At 47.6% G+C, this 27,921-nt stretch overlaps 3 protein-coding genes and 1 long non-coding RNA gene across 11 annotated transcripts in view; 2 read left to right on the top strand and 2 right to left on the bottom strand.

The window, feature by feature from the left end:
- Positions 1 to 345: 345 nt before the first annotated feature.
- On the bottom strand, positions 346 to 12,633 carry rps6kal (ribosomal protein S6 kinase a, like). 2 transcript variants are annotated; one of them, XM_040174214.2, is made up of 22 exons: positions 12,179 to 12,633; positions 9,383 to 9,442; positions 9,190 to 9,306; positions 9,028 to 9,109; positions 8,875 to 8,955; positions 8,519 to 8,598; positions 7,787 to 7,893; positions 7,563 to 7,600; positions 7,144 to 7,286; positions 6,982 to 7,052; positions 6,792 to 6,880; positions 6,470 to 6,534; positions 5,987 to 6,089; positions 5,710 to 5,834; positions 5,218 to 5,340; positions 4,698 to 4,787; positions 4,459 to 4,617; positions 4,205 to 4,366; positions 3,942 to 4,018; positions 3,638 to 3,755; positions 3,179 to 3,319; positions 346 to 1,481 (listed from the first exon to the last, which is right to left on the bottom strand). In XM_040174214.2, exons 1-22 carry the CDS (start codon positions 12,203 to 12,205, stop codon positions 1,356 to 1,358), a joined length of 2,184 nt encoding a protein of 727 aa, XP_040030148.1. In that variant the 5' UTR covers positions 12,206 to 12,633; the 3' UTR covers positions 346 to 1,355. The 2 variants fall into 2 exon arrangements, with proteins under 2 accessions (XP_040030148.1, XP_077957623.1); XM_078101497.1 differs by having other exon boundaries at positions 5,215 to 5,340; positions 12,179 to 12,629.
- An 808-nt stretch (positions 12,634 to 13,441) lies between these two features.
- On the bottom strand, positions 13,442 to 19,708 carry hdx (highly divergent homeobox). 3 transcript variants are annotated; one of them, XM_040174817.2, is made up of 12 exons: positions 19,487 to 19,559; positions 18,836 to 19,014; positions 18,124 to 18,285; positions 17,441 to 17,587; positions 16,043 to 17,239; positions 15,891 to 15,947; positions 15,414 to 15,560; positions 14,745 to 14,943; positions 14,556 to 14,635; positions 14,216 to 14,317; positions 14,000 to 14,122; positions 13,442 to 13,907 (listed from the first exon to the last, which is right to left on the bottom strand). In XM_040174817.2, the coding sequence occupies exons 3-12, from the start codon at positions 18,187 to 18,189 to the stop codon at positions 13,674 to 13,676; spliced, it is 2,352 nt and encodes a 783-aa protein (XP_040030751.2). In that variant the 5' UTR covers positions 18,190 to 18,285; positions 18,836 to 19,014; positions 19,487 to 19,559; the 3' UTR covers positions 13,442 to 13,673. The 3 variants fall into 3 exon arrangements, with proteins under 3 accessions (XP_040030751.2, XP_077957621.1, XP_077957622.1); XM_078101495.1 differs by lacking the exon at positions 18,836 to 19,014 and having other exon boundaries at positions 19,487 to 19,708; XM_078101496.1 differs by lacking the exon at positions 18,836 to 19,014 and having other exon boundaries at positions 14,216 to 14,314; positions 19,487 to 19,708.
- Positions 18,783 to 20,032, top strand: LOC120818061 (uncharacterized). Its single transcript, XR_013467431.1, has 3 exons — positions 18,783 to 19,190; positions 19,366 to 19,464; positions 19,613 to 20,032. It is a non-coding gene; the product is annotated as an uncharacterized LOC120818061 (long non-coding RNA).
- Positions 20,033 to 21,263: 1,231 nt separating this feature from the next.
- The window catches only part of LOC120817619 (connector enhancer of kinase suppressor of ras 2), a 48,267-nt gene continuing 41,609 nt past the window's right edge, over positions 21,264 to 27,921 (top strand). For all 5 annotated transcript variants that reach the window (XM_078101492.1, XM_078101493.1, XM_040174010.2 and 2 more), the window contains exon 1: positions 21,264 to 21,750. In XM_078101492.1, the coding sequence (XP_077957618.1) occupies positions 21,687 to 21,750 (64 nt within the window). In that variant the 5' untranslated portion in view covers positions 21,264 to 21,686. The remainder of the gene's footprint in view (positions 21,751 to 27,921) is intronic.

Below are 27,921 nucleotides of genomic sequence, written 5' to 3'. Positions count from 1 at the left end.
TGAAGGATAACGGTCTTACTTTAGTTCTTCAGAAAGTTGACTTTTGACTAAAAATATGAAACTCATTAAAAGCTGACTTTTTAGAGATTTGTAGTTCTCCAACGTAAAACTAAGCTACTAAGCTATAAACATCTTCATTGTCTCATCAAAAGTTACAAGAACAGAAAACGCTTTGCTCTATAATGGAATAACAGAACTCTACAATGCTCAGCAAAAGTTACACTCTCTTGCTGTTGTATTATTATTTAATAATACATTTTGGCTCGGCCATTCTTAACATTTGACTGTTTTCAGCTTTCCACGAGCAGCCTGAACAAAAAAACAAAAAACACCTCACGCCTGGAAGCATGTCAATAATGATCTTTAATGTCAATATATACAGAACTTGAAAGAAAAATAGAATCTTAAAAATCAAATGAAATAAATACAATATCATACAATTTCCACAATGTCTTTTTGAAGAGATATCCATGGACTTTTTTTTTCTCCTTTCTTTTTAATTCAGCCTCTCTGGTTCGACGGGGTGCGTCCCGTCCCCCCCAGAGAAATCCCTACAGCCCCCCCTCATCGTCGCCATCAACTTCAGTATATATATATATATTTTTTTCTGTCACTGTTACCAGATGGTTCAACCTTCAAACTCTCTTTTTGATACACTGCTAGCATCACAGAGTGACAGCAGTCAGACGGCAAATTTTAAGGTAAAATAAATCCACATTCCGTCCACACATGCATTCATAGAACCTAAGTGCTGGCAGATGATTTTGATCTTGAGGGAATCTTTTTTTTTTAAAGTTTTTTTTTTTTTAAATGAGGAAAATGTCTTGCGATGTCCCTCAGTCCACATCGCCCTGCCAGCACCTTCACACACGAACCCCGGCTGCACTTTAAAGACGAGAAGTTAAGACCATGACGAACAACGAGGGAAAGAGAGAACTGAGGAGGGGGAAAACCGCAGGGCGCAGACGAAGAGCAGAGCGGGAGAGGGGCACAGTTTTACCAAAAGCAGCTCGGAATCAGCCAATCACAGTGAAGGAGCACATCAGCTGGTGTGTTTCTTCCCAACACAAGGAAGGGAGAATGAAAGGCGAGGAGGGCAAGTGCATATGAAAGCTGTGGAAATAAATACAAGTCTGTCTCCCCAGCAATTAAAGATATGTGAGTCTCCCCTCAGCCCACTTCTCCACATCGTGACTATGCGTGTGGTGTGTGTGTGTGTGTGCGCGCCAAATAAATAGATTAAAAACTGAACAGAAAAGGTTTGTCTGGTTGGGACTTGTGTGTGTGTGTGTGTGTGTGTGTGTGTGTTTGCGTATGACAGTCCAACTGAGAGCGAGCGGTGTGTGTGTGTGTGTCTACATGTCAGTTGAGGTGAGTTTCTTCATGCTGCGTCTCTGGGCTAAACTGGACGCCGCCACGGGCTCCAACACCGGCTGACTCGTCTTCTGGCTCAGTGCGGAATAGGTTGCAGCCATAGCTCCCTGGAAAACAACACAACAACATGAACAAGCCGTTTGAACGGATGAATTGATTGAATAGATGCAAGAATCTGGCTTTGATGTGATTCTGTTATCACATGCGCTGTGATTTTGCATCATTACATTGTTTAAGGGCCGGAGATCAGCCGGTTTTGTAAGTTTTGTTTTTGGTGAGGAACTTGATAGTTTCCATATGATAACATCATCGGCTGTAAATAGGATGGGGATGTGAGCCATTGTTTGTGAATTGAGGAATGCAAGTTTAAATGCTCTTCCGCACTGGCTTCACTTTTTCGTAGGTTGCCGTCTGATGAAAACATCAATTTGGAAAAGCGTCTTCATATATTCCCTCAACACAAGAAGCAGAGCCATTCCTCCATCTTGCTAAATTAAAGTCGTATTGCACAACATTTGTTCATCTCGTAACGCGCACTTCTCCAGAGAGTTCCTGAAAATATGCAGAATGGGAGCATTCTACGTGGCCAGTGGAATCAACGGAAGCACCCATCCTGCTGCTAGCGGCGGCGGAGTGTTGATGACGCCGAAAATATTTTAATAGATCGCAATACTGATGCTGTAGGAGCTTCTATCAATGGTGCAATTTCACAACAATCTGCCTCCAATCCGGCGGGCCCTCAGTCATCAGACCTCCGATCGTTCTCTGTAGCGCGGGGTTCAGATCCTTTTGCAACGTCTTAAATCTTTCCCTTTATAAATCAAGGTAGTTCTGGAGCGCCAAGAAGAAAAGTACTTCTATGAGTTGCAACTTATCTGTTGCACCACATGGAAATAACATTCACAGTTTTGATGGCAACAAGGGGGCCTTTATTCACTGAGGGTCAAAGGGACGGAGGCATGATGCTGTTAAAGAGCTGTTAAGAGAATCAAAACACAAAGAGCCACTCAGTTTCCTGTTGATCTTTGCTCAGACCTCTATCTATGATCACAGGCTTTGAGTTGCATCTGATTGAGTGGCGACGTAGAAGAGAGGCCGATTCATATGCAGGAAGACTGCACATATGGGTGCACTCCCTCCCCCTTGCACTAGGTATACAGATGCCGCCCAGACAACCTCTCTCTGTAGGGGGTGATGGAGAGACTGCACTGCTTGTGAGCTCGTGCTGGGGGTGATGACGGCGGGATGGAGTTAATGACCAGTCTGCTCTGTGTGAAGTTTCTGGTTGCTTCCAGTTCATGATTAATGTAAGGATGGATGTCAGAAATTCTTTTATAAAAATAATTTACTTTCTATATTCCCACATGTTCCTAAATATGTTGGAGTGCAAAAAACTAAAAAGATTCAGTTTTACCTGTAATTGTTTGTCGCCTAGCAACAGTGCTCTCACACCTCAAATCACTTGAGCCCCAAACACGTAATGTCAGAAATCCAACCTTTTTTGTTGTTGTTTCAAAGAAGCTTTAGATCCGAATAAGTGGCTGGATCAGTAAGCGGGATGTTTGCCTGGTTGGTTGTGGTATTAGTAATGGATGAGGTGAGGAGTGTATGAATCACTTTCATATATCAAGGGAACAGAATCATGGAGCAGAATTCAGACCCACCACTGCTTCGTAGAGATGTGGTTCCAGGTTTAATTAAGTGAGATCTAATCTTTGAGAAACCACAAGCCTTTACGTTCTACCACGTTTGTCTGTACGAGGGATGTATATCTCCAGATATAAATGGAAAAACATTTGCCCACCTTCACGAGATGCGGCGCGTCGTGGCGTGTGAGCTGGAAATGTGGTAGCGCATCTCTGCAGGTGATCCAGGAGTGCTTCAGCACCTGCTCGGCTGTGTATCGCTGGTGGGGGTCCACATGGAGCATATGGGACAGCAGGTCCTGGAAGGTAATGAAAACTACTCAAGACGCTGAACATCTTAAAAGTGTTTATGGGATATTTGTTTCCCATTGATAACCTCACTATGTTCATCAGGCATTTTACAACAGAGCTTTGAGTTAGGATTCATAAGTCTGCACTGTGAAGTGAATCCAAATAGGAGCAAACAGCCAAATTACATTTCTGTTGCACGTTTTCACTCTACAAAGTGCTTCATAGACATGAGACAAGAGGAAACCAAATCATTAATATTAGACTTTGGAAATTAAGCTTTTCAAGTCACAGCACCAAAGCTTATCAGCTCCAGTGACACCGTGTACCTTTGAGGTGTCCGATACCGTGTCCCAGTTGCCACCGGTCAGAGAGAACTTTCCCGATCCTATCCGCAGGAGGATCTCCTCCGGCGTGTCGTTTGGGCCGTTAGCAAACGGCGTGTACCTGCCGGGGGCGTTAAAAAGCAGCCGTAAGGAAAGTGTAACTTTGCAGGGATTAAACACATCATGAGTTCAACTATTTGAAATCGTAGTGAGTTTAGAAAGTAATAACATCAACTGCACAAGCGAAGGCTTTAGGCTGGTTGAAAACACTTCACAATGAATCATTCCCATCCAAGTGTTGTCTTACCCTGCCAGCATAGTATACAGTAGAACTCCAAGACTCCATATATCACAGGCCGCATCATAACCTTGTCGCATAAGTACCTGGACCACCCAAACAAAGAAAGGCAAACCTTTAGGGAGTCACACTGACAGGAATACAAAAAATGACTGATGAAACTTGTCTTTACACGCTACTCTTCCCTCATACGAGCTCACCTACAAATACAAAACTGCTTTCTGCTGCCAAGTCTGTGCAATTTGCCACTTTACGTTCCCGTCGTTTCTCACCTCTGGCGCCACAAAGTTGGCGGTGTAACAGGGCGTGAGGAGCAGGCCGTTGCCTCCCCGAAGCTGTTTGGCAAATCCAAAGTCACAGATCCTGATGGAGTCTGGGTTCCCCGAGTCATCCATGTATAGGATGTTACTGGGCTTCAGGTCTCGGTGCACCACCTGAGAGGAGCGGAGAGGCCAAAATCTCAGGAGGAGGTGGTCCCCGAATTCTCATCTTGTGCTCACACGGGTGGATGCATGCGTCCGCTCACCCCTTGGCAGTGGAGGTAGTCAACAGTCTTGGTGATGGTGTAGAGCACAGCACTGGCCTCTCTCTCAGAGAAGAACTTCTGCCTGAGGATCTTGTCCAGCAGCTCCCCTCCCTTCATTAGCTCAGTCACGAGGTAGACATACCTGCCCTCGTCATACACCTGGCTCACACACACACACACACACAGTAAGTACGGGAGCAAAAAAAACCCCAAAACTAACGGTGCGAAATATTACTGACGTCTTTCAGCGTGATGATGTTGGGATGCTGTCCGTATCGCATCAGGATTTCGATCTCTTCAGAAGGGTCCCGCTTACTTTTGTCTATAATCTGAGACAGAAAGAAACACAGGGCTGAGCAGCTCGTCAAATTACAGAGTCTCCCGGGCCGAATAGGAAATCAGAGCAGAAAATTTGCCAAGACGACGACAGCGGCAGCGGCGTGGCTTCAGCTCTGCTGCCATCTGCTGCTCTGTTGGACGCACTAACCGCAGCAGGTCTGCTTAACCAATGTCCCACTATTTCACACGGTCTTGATGTTCGGAAGCTTTTTTGAACCCGCATTCTACAGATACTAATGAAGGAATATCGCACAACTCATACTAGTCATCCAGTTTACTTAAAGCTGCTGCGAAAATTGAGAAAACATTTATTTTTTTATCTTAATAAAACCATACAGCCAAATATCTTCATGAAAAGGTTTTCCCACAAACGCATTCTCGGTGCAACTATTGATGCAGAATAGGAAAAAGACTTACTACCTTCACAGCGTAGTCCATGGCAGAGACTCGGTGTACACAGCGTTTACAAATGGAGTAGGAGCCCACACCAATGTCCTCCTGCAGCTCGTAAAGATCGGAGAACTTGGTCGAGCCCCCGTGCATCTGGAAGGAACATTCAAACGGGTGGATAGTAATCAGAAAAGGTTCTGTTCATACGTGTTGTAGCTCTGCCGTGGACCCGTCACATAGAACTGTGACTTTACAATTACCCAGAAATCCAGATGTAAGTTTGCAGTGAATAGTGCAAGAAGGCCTAAAGAGGTTTCATCCATCACTAAAAGGGGTGAAGTGATGAATGTTCATTAACAGCTACAGGTTGAACGAACATTATGAAACAAAACAAAAAAATCACGGAGATAAATGGTAATTATTCGGTTTTTATTTTTGTGCACCAATTGAGGGTCACAAGTTGACATGCTAATGGTGAACGTGTATAGTGTGTGACAGAGATTCGCAGCGTAACGGCTATACCTGGACTATGGGGAGTATGCTGAGCAGCGGGGAGCTCTTGTTCTCGTCCATCGGGTTTGGAGCAACAAAACTGAAGCCTTTGAAGAGCTGGTGGGCGTTCGCACTGGGGGGGATACCTGGGGAGTCTACACGTACAGAAGACACGTCATAACCAGGTGAACACACACACACCTGAGCAAATTTGGAGTCATTTCTTGTAAGTTTCTCTGGCTGGAGGAGTGACTGTTGTTTTTAAGAGAAGAATTGTGTGTGTGTGTGTGTATGGGTATGAACTTACCTTTAGGCGTTTTAGCGGTGAACTCTGGGTCAAAGCAGAAGGTGTCATCTGGTTTACCTGCTGCAGGCTTGAACGGGGGCTGGAGCTCTCTCCTGTACAGTGTCTGCAGGTAATCCATATGCGCGCGCACACACACACACACACACACACACACACACACACACACACACACACAGTTAGAAACTAAACCCCGCCGCAGGCTGTTTTGCCAAGGAGGCCCCTTCCCAGATTAACCAGCTCCCATCTCGCTTTCTGTAGCCCGGGCCAGCCAACAGCATCCTGCAGGCTCATGAACACTCATGCCGCGCTATTATCGCACACACATTGAGAACTGGCCCTCTGCCCAGACACACACACGACACTGATGGCCAGAACTTCACAAGCCAACCGTTTGATAGGTGTGAAGCCTCACCAGAAGCTGGAGAGTTATGTGTGTGTGAGAAATGAGTAGCTGTGTGCGTGTGTGTGTTTGTGTGCGCTCACATTCCAGTCGATGGTGGAAAAGAAAGCGTGCCGTTTGATCTCCTCCACTCCGTCGGGCCCGGCCCCTAAAGACACGGATCGCTCTGGTTCAGTTAACCTGGCACGGCAGCTTTTATTGTTTGCACAGGGTCAACAACACGTTCGCACATTTTTCCTCTCCTAGCATGGGAATTAAGCGGGTGCCAAAATGTAGACAAGGGCCAGCGAGTGGCGCAAAGCGAGTACAGACCCACACGCGGGCCGTTTCCTTTCAGTCCAACAGGTCCACACACACACACACTCACTCACTCACCTCACTCCACTCACTCACTGGCGCCCTTACCTAGCCGGTTCGCAGGGTTACGTTTGAACAGCATTCTCAGCAAACTCTGGGCTTCCAAACTCAGGAACTGGGGCATTCCCAACTTTGCCCTGGAGGGGGCAAAGCAGAGCAGAGGGCGGCAGGTGGATACGGACACGGCGACAAGCTGCGGCCGTTTCTTGCAAAGCATTTGAGTGTCACGGGGGCTCACTTGAGAATCATGTTCATGGTTTCATTTCGGTCTTTCCCTTGGAATGGTAGCGTCCCCGTTAGCATCTCAAACTGCGGTGAGACCAAAGGGAATATCAGCAACGGAGTTTTTTTTAAATTTTTGCTCAGTTTTTAATATTATTGATTAAGGCAGTTTGTGTACCATAAGCACTCCCAGAGACCACCAGTCCGCGCTCTGTGTGTGTCCTCTCCGGTTGACCACCTCAGGGGCCATATACTCCACCGTACCACAGAAGGAATAAGCCTTCTTATCAGCATCTACTGACTCTTTACTCAAACCAAAGTCTGCGAGACAGCAATGCAAAGCAAAATGGTGAGACACACAGCCGCCCGCGCGGCCACATCTAGTGAGTGTGCCCCTTCTTAAACGCTGCGGAGAGTAAGTCGGAGGACAAAAACGGAATTCTGAATCCATTCTGAGTAAAGGAGACATTTACCATGAAACAGTGTAATTAAAGGCCGTTAACTAGATTGGATTTTGAATATAAAAATAACATTTATACAATAAAAAAAGTTAAAAAGGCAAAGTATTCGGTATAAAGCTTCAAGTCAAAAACATACCTGTTAACTTTATGTGTCCAGCTTCATCAAGTAAGATGCTGAAAGACATGAAGCAGGTTTTCAATGGAGGGGGTGGGGGGTGAGCTTCAAATACTATTACAACATATCTTAAGTCAGCAGTGTGTTTGTTGGTTTAGGTCGCTGTGACGACAGATGTTTGGTGTAGTTAAGGCCTGAAACCAGTTGTGTGATCAAAAGGTGACGGTGAAGTCTGGGATCCTTACTTCTCCGGCTTTAGATCTCTGTAAACTATGCCCAGGCTGTGCAAGTGGTCGAGGGCCAGGGCCAGCTCTGCAAGGTAGAATTTCACATCTTCCTCTGTAAACATAACCTGATAAGAACTGGACAAATTTACTCTCTGAACTAAGGAGAAAAGAGATATACAGCAGCAAAGAAAGAAAAAAAAAAGACAACTTCAATATCAAGCTTCAGTGACCACAAACAGAGAAAACAGAGTGTTATTATTGTCACAGTATCAACATTTCAAATACGTTACACGACTCGGCAAGCTGTTGATTTTGACATTTGCCGGCAGCTATCGCTTTGGCTCTGAGACATGCTTCCAACACAAGGTCTGTCTCGGGAACAATCTCGCATTGAAGGCATTTGAGAGAGGACCGGGCTAAGCATCACATTGACAACAACAACCCAAAAAACTAAACCAAAAAAACGGAGGAAGGAATTCAAGCCTCAATCTGAATAATAAGCAAACCAAAAACGCAAGAAAATGAACCTGTTCATGAGTAGGTTCTTAGGAAATGACCTTTTCTGCATAGTAAATGTGCACCTGGTCCATTTGCAGCTGTCAGCTTAACATTTTTCCAAAAAAAACACACCAATAAATACTATTAATAGAGTGACATGGACATGATGTACTTTTCTTTCCAGACAAACAGTTGCAAATGGACTATAAACTTTAGTACAAAGACATGTTGAGCAACAGGATGTGAGCTTACCTCTTTGGATAGGCGAGTGAATACATCCCCTCCCCTGAGAAAGTCCAGTATTAAATACAGTTTCCCTTCTGTCTGAAAGGCTGTGAGACGTGAAAACAAGTCAATGAATGATATTGATATCATAGCAGAATAACATCAGATATTAGCTCAATCACAGTCAAGCGGTAAATCTGTTAAACTCTAATCTAACATAAACTTGACTTCGAAGGACCAATTACTGTTGAATATTTTTGTTATAACCATTTATCACAAGTCTGATAATGTTTCTGGCTGGAACTGGGATGTCACCTGTAGGATTATTTATATATATATATAAAAAATCAGCTGTGCATCATGTAAATAAGAGTTTCTCTTACCGTAGTGCAGCTTCACTATGAAGGGATGATTGACTTCCACTAAAATGTCTCTTTCCATCTTAGTGCGAACTCTGTCCCTGACTGTAGAGACAAAACAGGAAGTGAGGACAGAGCGCTTTGGGGATATCCAGACTGAAAACAAAGTTGCTTTACCTTTCAAGGATGCCTTTTTTAGGACTTTCATTGCATATAACTGACCAGCATCTGGGCCCAAGATCTTCCTGACCAGAAACACCTGAGAGAAAAGGAAGACCGTGAGAAGGACAAGAAACAACGGCACAACCTTTGGAAGCTTTGTCCGCTCAGTTTCCCCACCTTGCCGAAGGAGCCTTGGCCGAGGACTTTGAGCAGCTCGAACTGCGATGGATCCGCTTTCTCGCAGCCTTCCTTCACGTGGTGGGTGATCGGAATCTCCTCGTACGTATCTTCATCCTACGCCAAAAACGGTATCTGATGAATACCGCACGTCCGTCCCCATAAACGACCCGCGGGCCCGTCGCTTACTTACGCAGTGTGAGAAAGACTCTCCCTCCTCCATGGGCTCGTCCATGATCTCATGTCCGTTGACCTGCGGCGAAGGCAAGAGGCTTCATCAGAGTCGGCGACAGCAAAACACTTTCACGGAGGTTGCTCATCCTTGGTTTTGTTTTTTTCGCTGAGCAGGGCTATGAGTGCAGCTGCCGCCCGCCCACATGTATGACGGAGGACAGATCAAATCAATGAGTCACATGCGCTGACGGCCCGCTTTCGCTTTTCCAGCTCACGCTCTCGTTTGTTGTCAAAAAAAAAAAAAGGAAAAAAAGTACGGAGTTGGTGCGGCCTAAGCCCGACCAGCTGTCCGGCGCTCATCCTGTCCCCATAAAGCCCCTCATTATTAGCATTCTAGCTTAATCCCCAGCCAGGGCAAAACAACATGTCTGACTGGATCGGAGTCTGGTGTTCGTTGGGGCTGCAGGCGGCATTCGACCTCTTCAGAAGACACTGGGGGTCCAGCTCCTTCTGGGGTTTCGGCCTGATAGCGTGTTAGTTTAAAAGGACTACAGTTGGACATTTATTTAGCCGCCTTGATGTGTGACACTGTGACACTGTCAGCAGAGGAATGTCAGATATATTTCAGCAACCGCGAGTAATTCGCACAGCAAACTGACCGCTGAAACGTTTAACCAGGTCTGCATATTTCAATTCTGTGCCAAAGCTCAGCCCGCATGATGTATTCAGTCCAGTGTGTTTGTGTGTTGAATTCCATCAAGCCTCGGAAGAGGGGGTGCGTTGGGGGGGGGGGATGAGTCATAGCGCTACGCGAGCCCACTCAGTAGGTGGAGCCACCAACATACACTCACGTACCTGCACACAACGGAGGCCAACAAAATGCACGTTTCTTCCCTTTTTTCCCTCTTGTAAGGGTTTTTTCATTTTTTGGGGAGTTTTTCCTGTGCCGATGGTGGGTTTCGGGGCAGAGGATGTTGTATGTGTACAGACTGTAAAGCCCTCTGAGGCAAATTTGTAATTTGCGATTATGGGCTATACAAAATAAAATGACTTGACTTGACCTGGCTCGCCGATGGCCGTAGCACCGTGGCGTGATGTCATCGACGTAAACGACGTAAATTTAATCTGCCCCGGTGTGCTCTTATCACAGAGGAATAAAAATGCAAGCCCGGGTGCGTCTCAGAAGCCAGGACAGTGATTGTGTCATAATTCACACATACATTTTCACTCCCACCTTTAGCTGTGGCTCATCGCGGCTCGTGCAGCCTACACTCGCAGCACAACCAGGGAGAGTCTTTTTCAGCCATCAGCCACCTCGTACATGGTCTCATCTCACAGCCACCGAGTGGTGCGCAATCCTTTTGATAACATGCATTTAAAATTTAAACAGGTGAGTGCATTAAAGAGCCAGCGTGACCGGCAGCCCACAGCGGGAGTGTAGAGATGCGTGTTCACTATGTGCGTCTGCTGTCCTGGTGGCTTTCAAATAGGATTTCTTTTTTTTTTTTAAGGGCTTAACTTGTGGCAAGATTACATTATGAGACATTATTATTATTATGAGACACTTCAATATTCCGAGACCAACAGGTGATGAATTATTCAATATTTCCATGCCACCTACACAGAGGAGCTCATTCTACAGCTTTGCCAAAAGATGAAGTGGTAGAAGTCTTCCAAACACAAGCGAGGTGTGATGGGGGCGTTGGGTGGGTGGTGGTGGTGGTGTTGGGGGGGGGGGGGGGGGGGACCAGGTCATAAATGCACGTGGCAATAGCGATCTGCCTGCAGTCCGTCGGGCCGGAGGTGTGAAAGAACCGCACCGGTTTATGTTGTCGGGCCGGCTTAGCTGCACATGAGAAGACACTTCAACGTGGGGCCCGTGCACGCGCACACGGAGCCTCTCCACAGTTGTCACCACGCACCATTTAGAGAAAAACACACACATATATATATATATATATATATATATATATATATTTAAAGGTTTTGGGTTCACAGAAAGATGGCGAATCAGCTCACATGTAATTCAGCGGGTGACATTATATTAAAGAGTTTCTTGTTATGATCCCGGTGGACAGAATATGCAGCTCTGCTAATGCGTTTTAAACGCACATATAATATCAGTTTACGTGTTGACGAATAGCTTTTTCAAAAGATAAAAGAAAGACTGTTATTACACGTGTTGAACGGCGGTCAAAGCGAACATCCGCATCACTGTTTTTACTTGAGCTGCTGCCAAGCCAGACCTCACTTCAGAAGACTGTCTGACCAAATCCGACCCAGCTACTGCTAAACTTTGATTAACTGCAACGCCTCTGACGCGTTCTGTGCCCCGAACACACACAAACACGTCGCCGGCTCTCCATTAAACACACGGTGGAGGCTCAATAAAAACTTGTCTCCCAAAGTTTCAAGCGTGCGGGCTGTCAGCTAGCAGGCTAACTCCAATGCTAATGCTACACAAGCTAGGCTAGCTGCGAGGCAAACTCCTCTCGAGGAGTGTAAATAACAACAAAAGCTCGGAGCGGGTCACGCGTCGCTGGACGCGGAGCCCCGCCGCCTCCGCGGAGCGGCGAGCGGCACCGCGTGCCCGCAAAAGGGCAGCGGTCAAACAAATAAACCCGAACGGGGCAACAAAAATAAACACCGAACCAGCTGTTAGCATTAGCTAGCCCGTTAGCATGCATCACGGTGCGCTGCACGTCGTGACGCGAATGTAAGTTCTAGCCTGTCTAGCGGGGCACGCTAACTTAACGGGACGGAGCCAAACGATGTTAAATACGCGGTTAATCGAAGCGGGCGTTTATCAACTCACCTCACTACAGACGCTGTTTACCTCCATCTTGTGCCAGGATTGCTCTCCAAGTCTACGGCATCGCAGTCCTAGACCCCGGCTCCACGTTGCATGTCTTCCCCTCCGTGGAAGTCCGGCTGTCCTGCTTCGATGACCAGATCCGAGCCGTGTGGCCGCGGGCCGCTGTGGGGATCGGAGGTCCGGGGGGGTCGCTGCTGGGGGGTGGGGGGTGGTGGTTGATGCTGTTTATCTGGACCACACGCTTGCCTAGAGCGCCGCTACCCTGCCATGGATGCGAATATGGCGGCTATCGTGGTACCTGGTCGTCAGTGAATGAGAATTTATTGACGTATTTGTGACGCAACTCAGTGAAGGATTCCCCCCCCGTCCGAACCAAAGCGACGGATGTGGGGATCTAGAGGACGCGGCTGCGTGGGGGACGTGACCCCTGCGCGTGGACGTATATGCATCACGGTGATGGAGCATTCGCTTGAGAAACGGAAATAGCCCCGTGCTGCTAAAAAGGACAAAGGAGTTTAGTTCCTGACTGACGCAGGGTAAAATTAGGAGGCACAACAGACTCTTGGTGGTGAGCCAGAAATCTAAGCCTCTGATCTTAAGGGTGTAAGTTGAATGTTTTAAAGCCACTGTTTCATAAGCCTGTCCATCCGGAGTCCAAGAGGGAATAAGAGGATTAAAACTCATCCACTTTCCCCTCCAGCTCTCTCCCATCCACCAGCACAAAGCGTTTGTGCGGTGAGATAATGTAAAACACTACACCTCTTGTTCATGGGCACAACTCACCATTTAAAATGCAATTGTGAATCTAATACGGCAACTAAATCATCTTAAGGCAACAAACAATAATGGTTTGTGTAAGTGACAATGGCTATTGTCACGGTGTGGTTCACGTCCTGTCTTATTTTGTAGTTTTCCGCCACCTCCCTAGTGTATCTAAGCCGTGTGTCTCTTGTGTCATTTGTCGCGTCATTGTCAATCGTCCTGGATGTCGCTCGTTCCTGCCCCCCCCCCCCTGGTACCTGTATGCGTATGGTATAGGTGTGCGTATGGTATAGTTAATGCCATTGACGTTATTGTATGTGATTCGTGGTTGACTTTCATGATTGAAATGCTGGTTATTTAGTTTGAAGCCTACAACTGCAACACAAAATAATTGGCCACTACAGGTGACCATTATTCTTTGGACAGTTGCTTTGCTTTTCTGCTGTGCTGACTGATGGGAGAAGTGACATTTCCTCTCAGTGAAACAAACAGCCATTCAGATAAGTTAGAGGTTGTTTATTGTTCTCTCCGGACCGGTCCAGAGCAAGGCATGATATGCATTAAAAAAGGCATTTGTCAGCCCAACAGTCGTAGTGAAACGTCAATCCACAGGCACTGGGCGTAGAGCATGGGTTTACCGGAGCGTGTGTGTGTGTGTGCGTAAAACCATATAGTCCAAAATCAGTGTTAAAACATCTGTATGAGTCTATGCGAGCGGATGCACATGACATGGTCACTTTTGTTCTGCAACCGCCTCCTGCAGTCGCTCCTCTGATGCAGAGGGCTCGCTAACTTCCGTCGACGGCTCTTCTTTGTGTACGGGGGCCAGCGGGACTTCTTGTTTCGACGGGGCCGGCGGTCTCTCCGCCACCGGGGATCCGCTGTGGTCGCAAGACGCGTCAGTTCCCGTCTCCCCCGTCGTGTCCCAGTCCTGGTCCGAAGGCTGAGGTAGGCTGGCCATCAGTTCCTGAACACACAGAATGACCGCCGGGAACCCCCCGCGGGTGAGAAACGGCGACCGGCGAAGGAGGAGGCGTGTGAACGCGGCGGCGTGCGTACCTGCTGTCTCTCCAGGTCGTTGGTCCTCACGGCGCTGAGGAGGCTCTTCGTGAAGCTCGCCAGCTCGTCGTACTTTTGTTTTTGGTTCTCTAGCTCAATCTCCAAGAACTGCACTTCCTCGTGCTGCAACGTTCGAAAGCCAAAAAGGCGAGACGTTATTGGAAGTGCTTTTTATTTGGCGTAAAACGTCGGCCATAAACCCGTTTTTGTGTTCACCTTGAACTCCAGCATGCTCTGCATTTGGTCCAGGTCTGAAGCCAGCAAGTCGTCATCTTCATCGTCTCCGTATTCGCCCACCTCGTCAATGACTTCGATCTTCTGTTGAAACAGGCGCAGAGATTCGATCACGATGAGAGCGCTGCGACGACTGTTATCTACTCCGGTTTTGATTGCGTATGCAATGAACATATGACAGCAGACATATGAACTTGTGTTTGATTAGCGTGCACAACCTCTGATTCGCCTGATAGCCTTAGTAATTGAGTGTCACTATCTCTACCAGTGGCTTTCCCGAAGTGACAGAATTGAATGAGGCTGTGCCGCAATATCTACGTACCACATGATTGACCAGTGCAGTAGCAGTGGACACGTCGATCCCGTCTTCTTCGTCCCTTTGCTGGGATTCGTCCATGTAGTCTAGAAGTGAGAGAAAGAGAGGGTGGAATGCTGAGAAACACAGTTCATGTGAATGCCGCGCCGTTTGAGGGGGCGGGTGGGGGGTGATGCGCCGTGGTAGCGGCCGAACCTTCAGACAGGCAGAGGGATCCCTCGTCATTCAAGTCGTCTCCGAGTTCGGGCGTTCGGAGTCCCGCCTCGTCGGGGCTGAGCGCCGCCGGGGATTTGTTTCCCGGCGATGAGCTTGAGAATACGGCGGGCCCGCCTCTGGGTGGAGGGATTTCAATACCCATCAGGCGGTACTTCCTCCGTCTGTTACTGATCCACGTCTGCCAGTTGGGAAAACACAAGGCGGGTAAGAGTCACACACGTTGAAGAGAAATGCTGGGCCGCAATTCAGTGGTAGCTGTTGGCTTTTCAAAATAAAGTGTGATAAATGTGAAGGTGGGGTCAGAGAGAGAAAGAAAAACAAAAAGTTTGCAAAATAAAAATGGAGCCTTGACTAAATGAATGCTGCATGGGCAAAGCTTCTCCTTTACACCCTGCGCGTGAGTGTGTCAGGACTGAGGAACTAGTCCATAAGCATTGCTACGGTGGCACTGGTTGACTTTTACACAACTTTGAGCAAGAAAACAGGAAGTTTTCCTTCAGCTCTCGAAAGGTTGTGTCAAACGGTTGTTTTCACTACGGTTACATCCACACTACTCCCGTGTCACATGGACGAGTGGCCGGATGCAGACACTATAGCCCGGGGACGCTGGTCTATAGGTTTTGACAAATGAGAGTTGGAGTGGGTTACCTTGACTATTTCAGTGTCCACATTGAGTTGGTTGGCTGCAGCGTTGATCTTTTCCCTGCAGACCGAGCCCAGGCTGGTCATGCCTCGGTCCCAGTAGCGCTTCAGTTGAATGAGATCCGCGTCGCTGAACTGGGTCCGGTCCTGCAGCTAAAAACACAAAATCTGCATCTAAGTACAGAATATTCCCGTTGATAGTCCGCCTGACTGCGTCAGGGTTATAACCATTCAGCACACCTGGTGCCTTTAAATCCTCTTCCCCCCCCTATAATATACAGTGGTGTGATTTCACATTAAATGTTAGATCATCAAATTTTAATATTAGACAAAGATAGAGCCAAACATAAGTTAAATAGAACTTGTCTAACAAAGTAAAGTAGGGCAAAACATCTCAAAAAAGGGGGCAAATACTATTTTGCAGCACTATATATTGAAGCGTTGTGTTTAAAGAGACCACAAAATTAACAAAAAGGTACTGACTGTTCTCTTTCTGGAGTTGCTGACAACCCAGGGGGCGGCAGACACGCCAAGTGGAGTCTGCACACACACACACACACACACACACACACACAGTGTCAGGTTCAAGTCTTTTTAATTCACTTTGAAGGAAAGCAGCGGCAAACGTCTCCTACCTGTGAGCCGGGTTCCCCTGTCAGTGAGGTCTGTGCTGTGACGCAGTAGCTGCCCTGAAGAGTTGTGTTGCCGTGAAGGAGTGCGGTTCTGGTGCCGGTCATAGGCGGCGTGTGCTCTCTTCTCGCCAGAGATGCTTCAGATTGTCTGCTCGACGTCTGCTCCCTGTGGAGGTGGGTCTGGGTGGCCATACTGGCCAGCTCCTCCTCCCTTTGCCACTCGTCTTCTTCATTTCCGGTTTCCATGGCAATGGAGAAGTTCTGACTGGGGTCCAGGGAATGTGCCGTCTCCTGGCTTTTCCTCGTCGACCCTTGACCCAAGCGAGCGGGAGAGTCTCTGAGTGTGTCCCCCTCGCTTCCCTCGGACAAGGTGAAGACCTGCTGGATACGAGGTGTCTGTTTGGACGAGGGACTTGAGTTTTGCACCGAGAGGGTGACCCGCGTCTTCTGAGGGGCCGCTGGTTGAGGTTGAGGGTTGGAGTGAGGTCCGGGCTGAGGCTGAGGTTGGGGCAGGGAGGAAGAGGACCAAGGGCGAGTTTGCACTCTACCGTACTGCCTAGTCCAGCTGAGAGGTACTGCCCCTTCTCCTGCACTTGCCCCAGCCTCCCCGACGGACAAAGCCCCCTTCCTGACTGCAGTGTAGACTAACGGCCCTGAGGCAGATGTAAGGGGCGGGAGGTTCTGAGCGAGCGAGACCAGCTTGGAGGGGAGAGGCGAGGAGGCGGAGCTGCTCCTGCTCTGCAGGGCCCGGCTGATCAGATGTGGGGACGTGTGTGCGGGGACATCAAAGTCTGACTGAGGTGGGGGCGCCGGGGGTCTCGGTTGGGAGCGGGGGACGGAGTTGAGGGAGTAAATCCCGGTCAGTATGACGTCGCCGCTGTTGTTGTTGCTACCGCTGCTATGGGGAGAGGAAGAGGAAGGGGAGGAAGATGTCGACGAGAAAGACGGGAAGGACGAGGACGGCGGGAGGAGGTGCACACGGTTCTGGATGTTGCGCGCTGCAGCCACATCGGCGGGAAGCAGGTGCCCCGCCGCCGCCGCCGCCACAGCCGCCAGGCCGTGGTGGGACAGTGGACCTCCTGCTAACGAGTGACCGGAGAGCAACCCCCCAGCGAGTCCGTGGCTGGGTAAGGAATGAGACACGGCTCCGTTCTGCTCCACCTTGGAGGCGAGCTTACGTCTTTTATTGCCAACCCATGTCTGCGGCGAGAAGAGCAACCAGTTCAGAAACATGACTTAATAAAATGTTCTGTAAGCAATACAGCTAAGTGAGGACAATAATTGACGACTAAACATCAGTTCACGCATTCTCAGTCACTTGCCCCACAAATCAGACAGAGTCCTGCTTGCCTTTAGCTCATGCACACAAAAAAGCGGGAATATCTTTACGGGCCTACCTACCCGGACCACGCTGAAGTCCAGCTTGGCCTCCTGAGCACACTGCAGTATTAGCTGGAAGCAGGCCTTGCTCTGATTGGTCATCCCGTTATCATAGTAACGCTCGAGGGTCCTCTGCTGTTCAGCCGTAAACACCGAGCGCAGGTTCATCTGAGAGACAGTGGCAGAGATAAAGAACTCACTTTAGATGATCAGGTCAAGGAGATAAAGCATTTAAAGGGAACGCAGACACTTGATGGCATTTTCTCTAACTTTGGTTTATGGAACAGAAGATGAAGGCCTGTGTTCCTGATTTACGTCTAAATATTACGACATAATATTAATTCAATAATAATAATACATTTTATTTATATAGCGCTTTTCAAAGTAGTCAAAGACGCTTTACATGGTTAAAATATACATAAATTCAAGACATCATATAAGAACAGCATTAATTACACATTAAAAGCAGATCTAAAAATGTGCGTTTTGACTAGTGCTAGAATAAAAGTAATTTAGCAAACAAATCAACTATTGCATAGTTCTAAGCCCTGACATTGTCACAGTCTCAAGACTACAGCTGCAGCAGCCGTCGACGGGCTTTGTTTTCAATTTGTTGTGATTTCAAGATTTGCCTTAAAAAATATATACATACATATACATATATATTCCAGCTCATATTGAAATGCAACTTGAGATCTACTCACAGTCTGCAGCCCGCGCCTCTGTGCCCATGCATCCATTCTGCCACTGGAGGGGAACGGGGCAGCCATGCAGATCACAGCAAAACCTCCATTTTTCTACATCAGCATGAGTTTGATTGTCCTCATGGCGTCTCAGTGTACCTGGCACACAGCTGGGTAATGCGGCTGAGGAGAGAGCAATGCAGACTACACTTAGGAGTTAAAGTGTACGACAGAGTCGCGACAACTGAGCATGCTTAGAAGAACTGAAACAGCAAAGGACTAGTTCTTTTTTCCTGTGGTTGAGATGTGCACAGATCAGTTTAATGAAATCATTGACAGCCAGTCAACACTTTGCCATATAATATATTACCCATTGTCAGTCACAGTATAATAGGCTGTGACAAGCCACTGTGCAGCATCAATAACACTATCAATCAAGCTGATAGATGATGTTGTTCCCATTAAAACAATGTTCTATTCATGAAGTGAAAACTATTTAAGCTTGTCACTATGTAGTAACTATCATGCACCTATTAATTACAAGTTATGCGTTATGCCAAAAAGACACAGCTGGCTTGCTCCCCCCCCCCCCCCCCCCCCCCCCCACACACACACACACACGCGCACATGACTAAGTTACTATTGAACTGAGATGCAGAGTGACGGGATTCAGAGCCGACGTGCGTCATGCGTGTCCGCTCACTGAGGAGCGATCGCGGCAGCCTCCGGTAACCTTAGCAACGCTCCCACTGCTCCGTTTAAGAGGGTCGTCTTCTTCTTCTTCTTCTTCTTCTTCTTTTTCTTCTTCTTCTTCTTCTTCTTCAATGAAGCCAGAAATATGCCACATGCGGCGATTCTGACGCGACCAATAAGCATCCAGCGGGTTTATTTTGGCAGGCTGACTGCGCATGGCTGCAGTCAATATGGAAACATTACGGGAGAGAATTAGCGAAAACAAACGCCGTGCACGTCCGGTTAGCACTGCGCCGAGGGGAGCAGCTCGTGGATTCGGGCACGCATTTCCCTCACGAGGAATGCTCGTGCCATAACTTTCACCACCCGCGGGCCAGACGGTAAACACGCCGCCGGTAAGCACACCGGAGACACACGGAGAGCTCGCGTTAGCTCGCAGGCCTCGGGCGGCCACGTCCGAGCCGGCCAAGGCTTGTTAGCATGCAAGCTACGCTAGCATTAGCTTAGCGCCCCCCCCACCACCCGTAGATAGCTGCAGCTAAACTTTTGCTTCTATTCTGTGAATTGCAGAGCCCTGGCATGGCCGCCCGAAGTGACCCCGGTGCTTACGGGCGGACACGAGCAAGATACACAAGCTGGAGGGGGGGGGGGGGGCTCTCCCGAAGCGAGGTGAAGTCACTCTTCCACCTACCATATTTGATGTCAAAATCAGGCGATTGTTCAAATTCAGCAGATTTCCCCACCGATCCCCTTTGCGAGACAATGAAATCAGCTCGTCCGATCATCAATTCTAATCATGATTGTGACGTGTTGGCAGACAGGAGCCAATGGGAGCCCAAGATCATCTCCGTGACATTCGGAAACGGCTGAAAGCGGAGCGCCGTGGTCCCGCCCACCATTGACTTTGTTCCGCGGGCTGCTGGAGGAGGAGGTCACAGACATGGGAGCCGCCGAAACTTTGGATGGGGAATGGTTTGTGTCCTCATCAGCACGAAAAAGTGCCTTTCGAAATGTTTTTTGTTAATGTAGTCTGTTACTGAAACTGTGCTTGATTCAGATACAGCGGGTTTCCGTAAATGTTGCCAACAGAGAATTGATAAATAGACTGCTTCCCCAACGGGACACATTAACGTGACACTTTGTGATGAATTCTAGCAAATGTTGTGTTTCCACCACAGGAAATGTTTGTGCTTGATTCTTTTTTTTGTACATTATTAAATGATTGGTTCATCATTTACATAGAGTTGTCATCCTTGAACCGGCTTTGGCATACTGCACTGAACTATGCAATGAATTGTATCCTTTTTTTATACCAGTGATCAACATACTGAAAAACAAAGGGAACTGTTTTATTTAGCAACAGAATCACTGTAGTCCTGCAGTTCTCCTTTCATCATAGGTAATGCACTCATCAAAACATGATTTATTACAGTTGTATTAGCATTTCTGTTGCAGTATGACTAACAATATGTTTCAGGGAGGGAGACCAGGCGGTATGAAAGTAAGTAACAGAGCATGTAGGAAGAATTTTGCCACATCAATCCAAACCACGAGGCAAAGGAGGAGGACGAGGCAGTACATCTTCTGTCTATGAACATAGGTCAGCACAAATAGTGTCACTTTGTCAGTAACATAAACACAAGAGCAGAGTGCACATACGTTTTAATTTGAAGGACCATCAGATATTATTGTTGCATTGTAGAGCATCCCTTAATTGTTTGAGGGTTGACATATCTGCACTTTGAATATATATTTTTGTTGGTTCCATGAAACAAATAAAGCAAGTTACCCCGTAACCATTGTGTTTTATCATCTGTCCCTCAGTGTGTATCTGTCGTGCTATTGTACCTCCTGCAACTTTCTCCAGCTTCCTTTGTATATAGAGCCTAGAGCCTTATTTAGGAGGTGATGGAGGACGCGCTGCTTTAATCCATTACGTCACCTGTGTGTCAGGTGCACAGCGGGGGGCGCTGTTTCTCACAGCGTAGCTCGCGCACCAGCCACTGACAACTGATGCTGATTTGTACATATGGTAAACTTCGGGAGAAGACAGATAACAACTCTCTTGCCTCGTGACATGGCTGCCACGCGCCTGCCAAAAATACACAACGCGGAAACTGTTCATCGACACAAATTATTTGTATGAATGCAAATCATGGAAACGTGTCCTTCGTGTATTATTTCATGTACTAAGATGCCTGTTACTAAAAGCACCTTACTGTGCTATAACGGCGTCTTTTCCAAGCACCTCATCAAAGGGCTGCTGGAGTTCTCTGAGCTCTCTGTGCATGTGTAGTGGATGGGGCGGGATGGGGGGGGGGGGGGGGGGGGCATAGAGAGATCCTCCCTATATGGTGTACGCTGCACCATTCCCTGGTCCGTGTTATATGAGTGGTGGCCCTTGTGATGCTGCAGCGAGCCGGGCGGGAGGAGGAGAGGAGAAGGGGGAGGGCTCGCTCCATCCCCTCGCGCCCACCGAATCCACTTCTCACAGCGCGCGGGCTGCTGGCGGGAAGGCACGAGCGAGGGGGAGAGAGGGAGAGAGAGAGAGAGAGAGAGAGAGAGAGAGAGAGAGAGAGAGAGAGAGAGAGAGAGAGAGAGAGAGAGAGAGAGAGAGAGAGAGTGGGGAGAGAAAGAGAGCGAGGGAACGAGAAGGAGGGAGGGAAAGGAGAGAGCGCGTGTGTGCGTGTCTCCGTGTGTGCGCGTGGAATGCACCACCGCATCCCGCTCACCGCTTCTGCAGGCGGCCATGCTCTGATGGAGAGAAACTGATAAACCTCCCTTTTCCCGCAGATTCGCCCACCGTCTCGTTCCAGATGTGACCGACAAGTTTCGTTTTATGTCTCCCACATTGAGTCCTGCGCCGTTCTTCTCGGAGAGACTGTGACACCATGGCTTTGGTTATGGAACCAATAAGTAAATGGACACCAAAGCAAGTGCTGGACTGGATGAAAGGTAAAGAAATGTGGAAATCCCTTTATTTGCATCAGGCTGGGTGATGTATGTATGTTCGTGCTGCTTGTGGTGAGGATGATGTAGTTGCTGGTGGTGGTGGGTGAGCAGCGGAGGGCCACACTGTGCATGTGTGTTCTCCCTGATTCGACACCTGCAAACGGACGTGTGCTCTCCACCGCTGGAACGGAGTCAAGTCACGAAAGTATAAGAGGGGAATGGCGTTCGTTGAGCCGGTGCAGTGAAATGGATGTGTCCCCCAGATGGAGCAGGGAGTGGAGCCTCAGCATTCTTTGGAGCGCAAGCCGAGCCTATAGGACGCTGCTGCTGCTGCTGCGGCGGCGTCGGCGCTGACTCCATCAGCAGCAAAGCTCCCATCAATGAATGCGCGACGTATGTCATCTGCCCCTTCACTCACTGCCACATGCTCCGAGCCCATGTGCCCACTATGCGCTGTATGTGTGTACTTGGGTGTGTGTGTGTGTGTGTGTGTCTGATTGCGTACGTGCGCGCGCGGCCGTTTGATTAATGTAGTTAGCTGCATGCGCCCCCCCCCCCCCCCCCCCCCCCCCTCTACCCCCGCCCCTCATGCATTACCACCACCACCTAAACCGGCCGTATACTGTGGGATTCAGCACCGTGGACAGCGCAATGCCGATACTATATGAGGCCACGACGAAGAGATATGTCCCTTCAAAGAGACGGTGTGAATGAGTAATTACTAATCATGCAAGTGGGGCTGTGTGTGTGTGCGTGCGCGCGCGTGTGTGCGTGTGCATGTTGGTGTGTGTGTGGTAGGAGCCGTTCTCACACACTCTGGTCAGAAGGTGGTAGGCCTATTGACAGACACTGGACATGGGGAGAGGGGTGGGGGGGGGGGGGGGGGGGGGGGGGGTGGTGCGATCCCCTCACTTCTGAGAATGACTTAATCCCTTGTGTGGATGACACACACACACTCACACACACGGTGTCCCCGCTTCTACACATTGATGGATTTCCTAAAAGTCCATATTGTTTTTCCAGACCAGGTCCCTTTTCATTATGGTAAATGCACGCTGATAAGGAGTCAACGTGCTTTGCAGAGCCTCAGGGGACAGACCCGGGGAGTGTTCAGGACACGATGCGTTGAGCGATTACAATGATTCTCCTGCCTTGTGAGAAGCCAGTGTGGAGTTAAAGCTTCGTCCTCCAATCCGAGGAAAGCTTGCTGCCTCACCGCTCATTAGGAGAGTGAAATTTTGATTGGCGATGAGATTAGCTACAGGTCAAATGTGTTGAGAGGTCTGCAACAAAAAAGAAACGAATGGTGGCCTTGAGCAATAGGAACAGTAGTGACAACATGGCGGTTGGTTACAAACATTAGTAGACGTGCAAGTCAGCCAACGAGGAACAGGCCAAATTAAACTTTCCTCTATCTGAACTTGTGATCAATACAAAAGCTCCACGGTGGGAAGGGGAAGGCACTTCAAACACAGAGCCACAGGCATTTGCCCCACACGCTGTTTTGTGCACTTTAACAGTCTCTTTAGGTTTGTCGTCAGCAACGTTAGAACAAAGAAAAATTCGACACACTTGCACCGAAGGTCTTGGTGGAAAATTGTTTTATTCTGTTACAGCTTCACGCGTGGACTCCTTCACATGCGTCTTCACAGTCAAGATCTTCAACAACGTTTCTCCAACATCTCCCAGTGTTTCCCCTCCTTTTTTCTTCTGTGGCAGATCTTATTGTCTTCTGAATTAAGTGGCAAAAGGACCATATTAATCATGCTTACGGGGGCTCAGCTTTTTCCTCTTTTTGTTTTGTTTTCGAGAAGCTCTTCATCTCTCTCACGCTGATCGCTGTATTCTTTAGGGAGTATTGACATTCAGACCTTCCTGAGCACTGAAGTGACTTATCTTGCTCACAACAACAGAGAAAAGTAAATGTACAGAGGCTTACGAGACAGAGGTGATCGTTTCTCTTTGGAGAGTTGGGCAATCGTCACTTTAATCCTGATGGAAATACTGAGCCTTTGTGTATAGAGTTATAAGAAAACAAAATCTGTAGCTCAATTGTGTGTCCTATTTTATTTCATTACGCTTATTTGGGACACATTTAATTCCTCCAATAAGCGGCACCAGCAGAGAGATGCAACAAAACCAACATTTCATTATGTATTTGATTTATTTTATTCCGTAGAAAGCTTCCACACACCGACTGAGAATCTATATTATATATATATGTTGTATATACATAAAATAAATATATATACATATAAAAAAAAAATATATATATATATTTTGTGTATTACTGATGCATTACGTTTATACTGCTAGGGAGACGAATCCATAACAATATATAAGGCTTTCCAAGATTATTTGTATGTCAAATATTGGCAGTATAAGTGATTATATCTGTCAGGCAAATGTTTTGGATTAAAAGAAAGTACAGTTTTCACTAAAATGTGATGGGGTAGAAGACACAAGTCATGTAGTTACTTGGTAACCTGTCTTCCCTTGTCAGTAAGGTTTTCATCGTTCATCATCTAATGGACCCTTTTTAAGTGTGCTGCTCCTTTTTCTTTATCACGTCATCGGTCCACTCCTGACATATGAAAGAATCTTGAACGGGACACTACGCTCCTGTCGCCGCCGCTCGGCCTGGTGGCTGCACCGTGTAGACATAGACACAGAGGAGCTGCTCCAGCAGAGCACCGCCGAGGCTCACAGAGAGATGACTCATCAGCGTTTGTTTGGACTTGAACACCCACACCGGAGGAGTTTCCTCTATGTGTGTGTGTGTTTGTGTGTGCGTGCGTGCGTGAGGGCGCTGTGCATCTGCCGGAGTGTGTGAGTATGCGTGTGCGTGCAGACGCAGCTGACGTGTCGAGAATGTCGTGCGCATGCAGATCTGTGCTTTAATGGGAACAAAGAGGAGAGAAGAAGCCGGACTTCTCCTGGGTGCTGTCTGCCCTCACCCTCTCAGGCGCCCAAGGTACTGGCAGCCCAATGATGCATGCAGTGAAGGGAAAACGAAAAAGGAACTCACTTTTCCTAAAGTAGTCCCGCTTTTCCCCTTTGCATGCTGATGTATTGGCCCGTTTGAGTGTCCAAAGGACAGCCATGTTCACTGCCGTCCCGTTACTGTGTGACTTAGTCTCCCGCTGACATGGTGAAGAAGTCTGTGTCAGAAGCCGCACCGGCTCAGACTGTGTGCTTGTTGTAGTTTCGGCTGCATTAAAGATTAAAGTGCGTGCCTCATTATGAGAAAACACACACAGATACACACAGGGGTACTGTAACTCCTCCGGTCCTCGGTTTTCACATGCAAAGAAGAAAAGCAGAGATGCTGCATATGGATGCACGGATACAGGCACTCAAAGGAATGCACATGCTCACTGGAACATGCGGTATGAATGTATGTGTGTATTTATGCATGTATACACGCATGCATACACGCACATACACTATTATGGAGCAGCGGTTTTAAGTGGGGCATCGGTAGTCATGGAAACCAGATCTGATCGTGTCGGAGTCCCAGCACATGTCATAAGATGGGGAACCATGCAATGCATGCAGATACCCTACATCCTGGAGGCCTTCGATTCACATTTAGAAGCAAAGCCGAATATATACATGCTGCACAACACATACACGCTCACACACAGACGCAGCTTCCTTTCCTGTTTTATGGCCCTGAGCAGAGAGAAAAAGAGAGAGAGAGTGAGAGAGAGAGCAAGGACGTGCATTCAGAAATGAGGAGGCGTGAAGCAAAATGAAAGAAAGGCCAAGGAGCCTAAGATGGGGGAGAAAAGGATGGAGTGTGTGAGGGGAATGGTGGGCATGACGGAGAAAGAGGGGGGGGGGGGCACAGAAGGGTGTGGAGAAAGGGAGGATGCAATGGGCATCATATCAAAGCACCCGCTCTATCCGGGTGCTCAGACAGAGGGCCCTGTGTGTGTATGTGTGTGTGGATTTGTATGTGTTGGGCTGATTTGATTTTGCACCTGTTTTTCCGGGGGGGGGGGGGGGGGGTGCCGCTGCAGTTTTACGACCACGTATATATTAAGTTGGTTAAGTTTCCCAGGACCCTGCATGAGATGGCACAATGCACACACAAGGGCCCCTGCAGGTTTTTTGACACATGGCAACAAATGGATGTGACGACTTAACTGCTAGGTTTACAAGCCGGCACATGTTAGCACAGATTAAACTAGATTCTAAGATGTCATCCTTTTATTTTTTCTTGTCTCCAAGCAACGTGATCTCCAAAACCTGTTCATAAAAATGTATACGAAATACTTGACTAACTGGCAGTGGTTAACCACGCCCCTTGAGTGAATGTCTCTCCGCCATGTTGGATTCTTGAGTGAACGTCTCTCCGCCATGTTGGATTTTTTGAGGGGGTTAGGGTTAGTATTGTATTCTTACAATTTAACATTGATTTCTCGTTAAAAATGCAATCATAACACGTATATTTTACATCGTTAGACTTCACGAAGTGTGTTTACGGGGTGCAGGTCCCCATTCACTTTGAATAGGGTGACGTCATCAGTTGCCAGTCCATATTTATTTAGTATGTATCACTACGAATTTGTATCTTCAAGATTTTCGTATACATTTTTACGAACAGGTTTTGGAGATCAGGCTGATCCAAGAAGTTTATTTCAGGTTAGCTGTCAACATCACTCATCAAGTTTGTCCATACCAGCCTGATCTCTCATAATGCTTCAGAATCATGAAATAAATTGCTTGGTTTATCAACTTTATGGCATCTTGGATGTTGAATTTTTTATAATGCTAGTAGCAAATAATGAGTTCAGTAAGACGTCCTAGCGATATAAAAAAAAGAACAACTGCAGAAGATCCATTGAGGATCCAACGACGTGTGTGCACACATTTGTAACACACTTACCAATCTCGCTGCTTCTAGTGGTTCATTCTTAAACCTGCATTAGCTTTTCTTTCGGCCACTTTGGGGCAATTCTGTAAACATCACACCGGGCATATCAACAGCTTTGTAAAGTTGTAGTCTACGTATTAGCAGAAGGATTTTTATCTGCAACTTGGCAGCAATTTGAGTCACGTATGAACTCCTCCTTTAGTTCCGATTTTTCGCTCCGCCAGGTAAAGCTCAGCGGGCTCACCTGATCTTTTTATCAGTGTGTGTGAAAACCGCAGAGTGGATCAAAAAGGCAAATTTGTATATCTAGAACAATGAGTGGAATATAACTATTACAGAACGGATGGAGCGTGTGTTGTGTGATAACTGTTCGTCTTCTTTTATTTCGTCATTTGATCCCTCGTCGTCCATAACATTGTATAGTAGAGCAGCTTTAATGTCAACATGTAACATTAGGGTTTGCTTCCTTGATGCTCTCTCTCGACAGGTGAAGCTAGGTGAAGTTCATGTTAGCACCTTACTTCCACTGAAGTCTCTTCAGATTCTCCGAGGTCGGTCGGGTCCTTGGAGTCGAGCTCTGCCTCTGAACTCCTCGCAGCTTTACAGGTTGACCCCATTTTCCATCCTTGCATTCTTTCAGATTGCCTCTTGAAACCTCCCTGTGAAGTGGATTTCGCCGTGGAGGAGGCTCTGGTGTACTTGAAAGCCTGTGTACCGGGAAGCGAAAATGCCACGATCATGAGAATATTCTGTCATGATGTGATGAATATTTCACAGTAGGAATATTTTTAGTGAGCGCTGTGCTCACTAGAGCACTTACGAGGCAACAGGACAGGAGTCATAGCTCCCTGCTGTCGCTCTTAGCACAGGCTTTACTTAAACCAAGCGCCCCCCCAGGAAGCACATGTTTGATAGAGATGTTTGTCTGATTTCAGTTGATGTTAATAGAAAGTAACTGCACTGCGAGAGCCATATTCAGCTATAAATGCTGTTTCTATTATGGAACACATATACACATGCTCCAGAATGTGTATGTTTGTGTCTGTGTGTGTGTGTGTGTGTGTGTGTGTGTGTCTGTGTGTGTGTGTGTGTGTGTGTGCTTAGCCTAGCATCAGTGCAGGGACCTGAGGGGCAGCAACTGCTGATGCTTCACTTCTGCTCGGAGGTCTCTCTTTCTTTCTCTCTCTCTCTGGTTGCCTGGCAACCCTCGTGCCTTCCAAACAGGCGGGGTTTATTTTGCTCAGGAAAGAGCGACAGATTGAAAAAAATGGCATGAAATGTGGATGAAGCTG

This window comes from Gasterosteus aculeatus, chromosome 4 (genome assembly GCF_964276395.1).
Source record: "Gasterosteus aculeatus chromosome 4, fGasAcu3.hap1.1, whole genome shotgun sequence".
NCBI lineage: Eukaryota > Metazoa > Chordata > Actinopteri > Perciformes > Gasterosteidae > Gasterosteus > Gasterosteus aculeatus.
The sequence above is the reverse complement of the archived record's forward strand: the minus strand, read 5'-3'. Positions and strand labels throughout refer to the sequence as shown.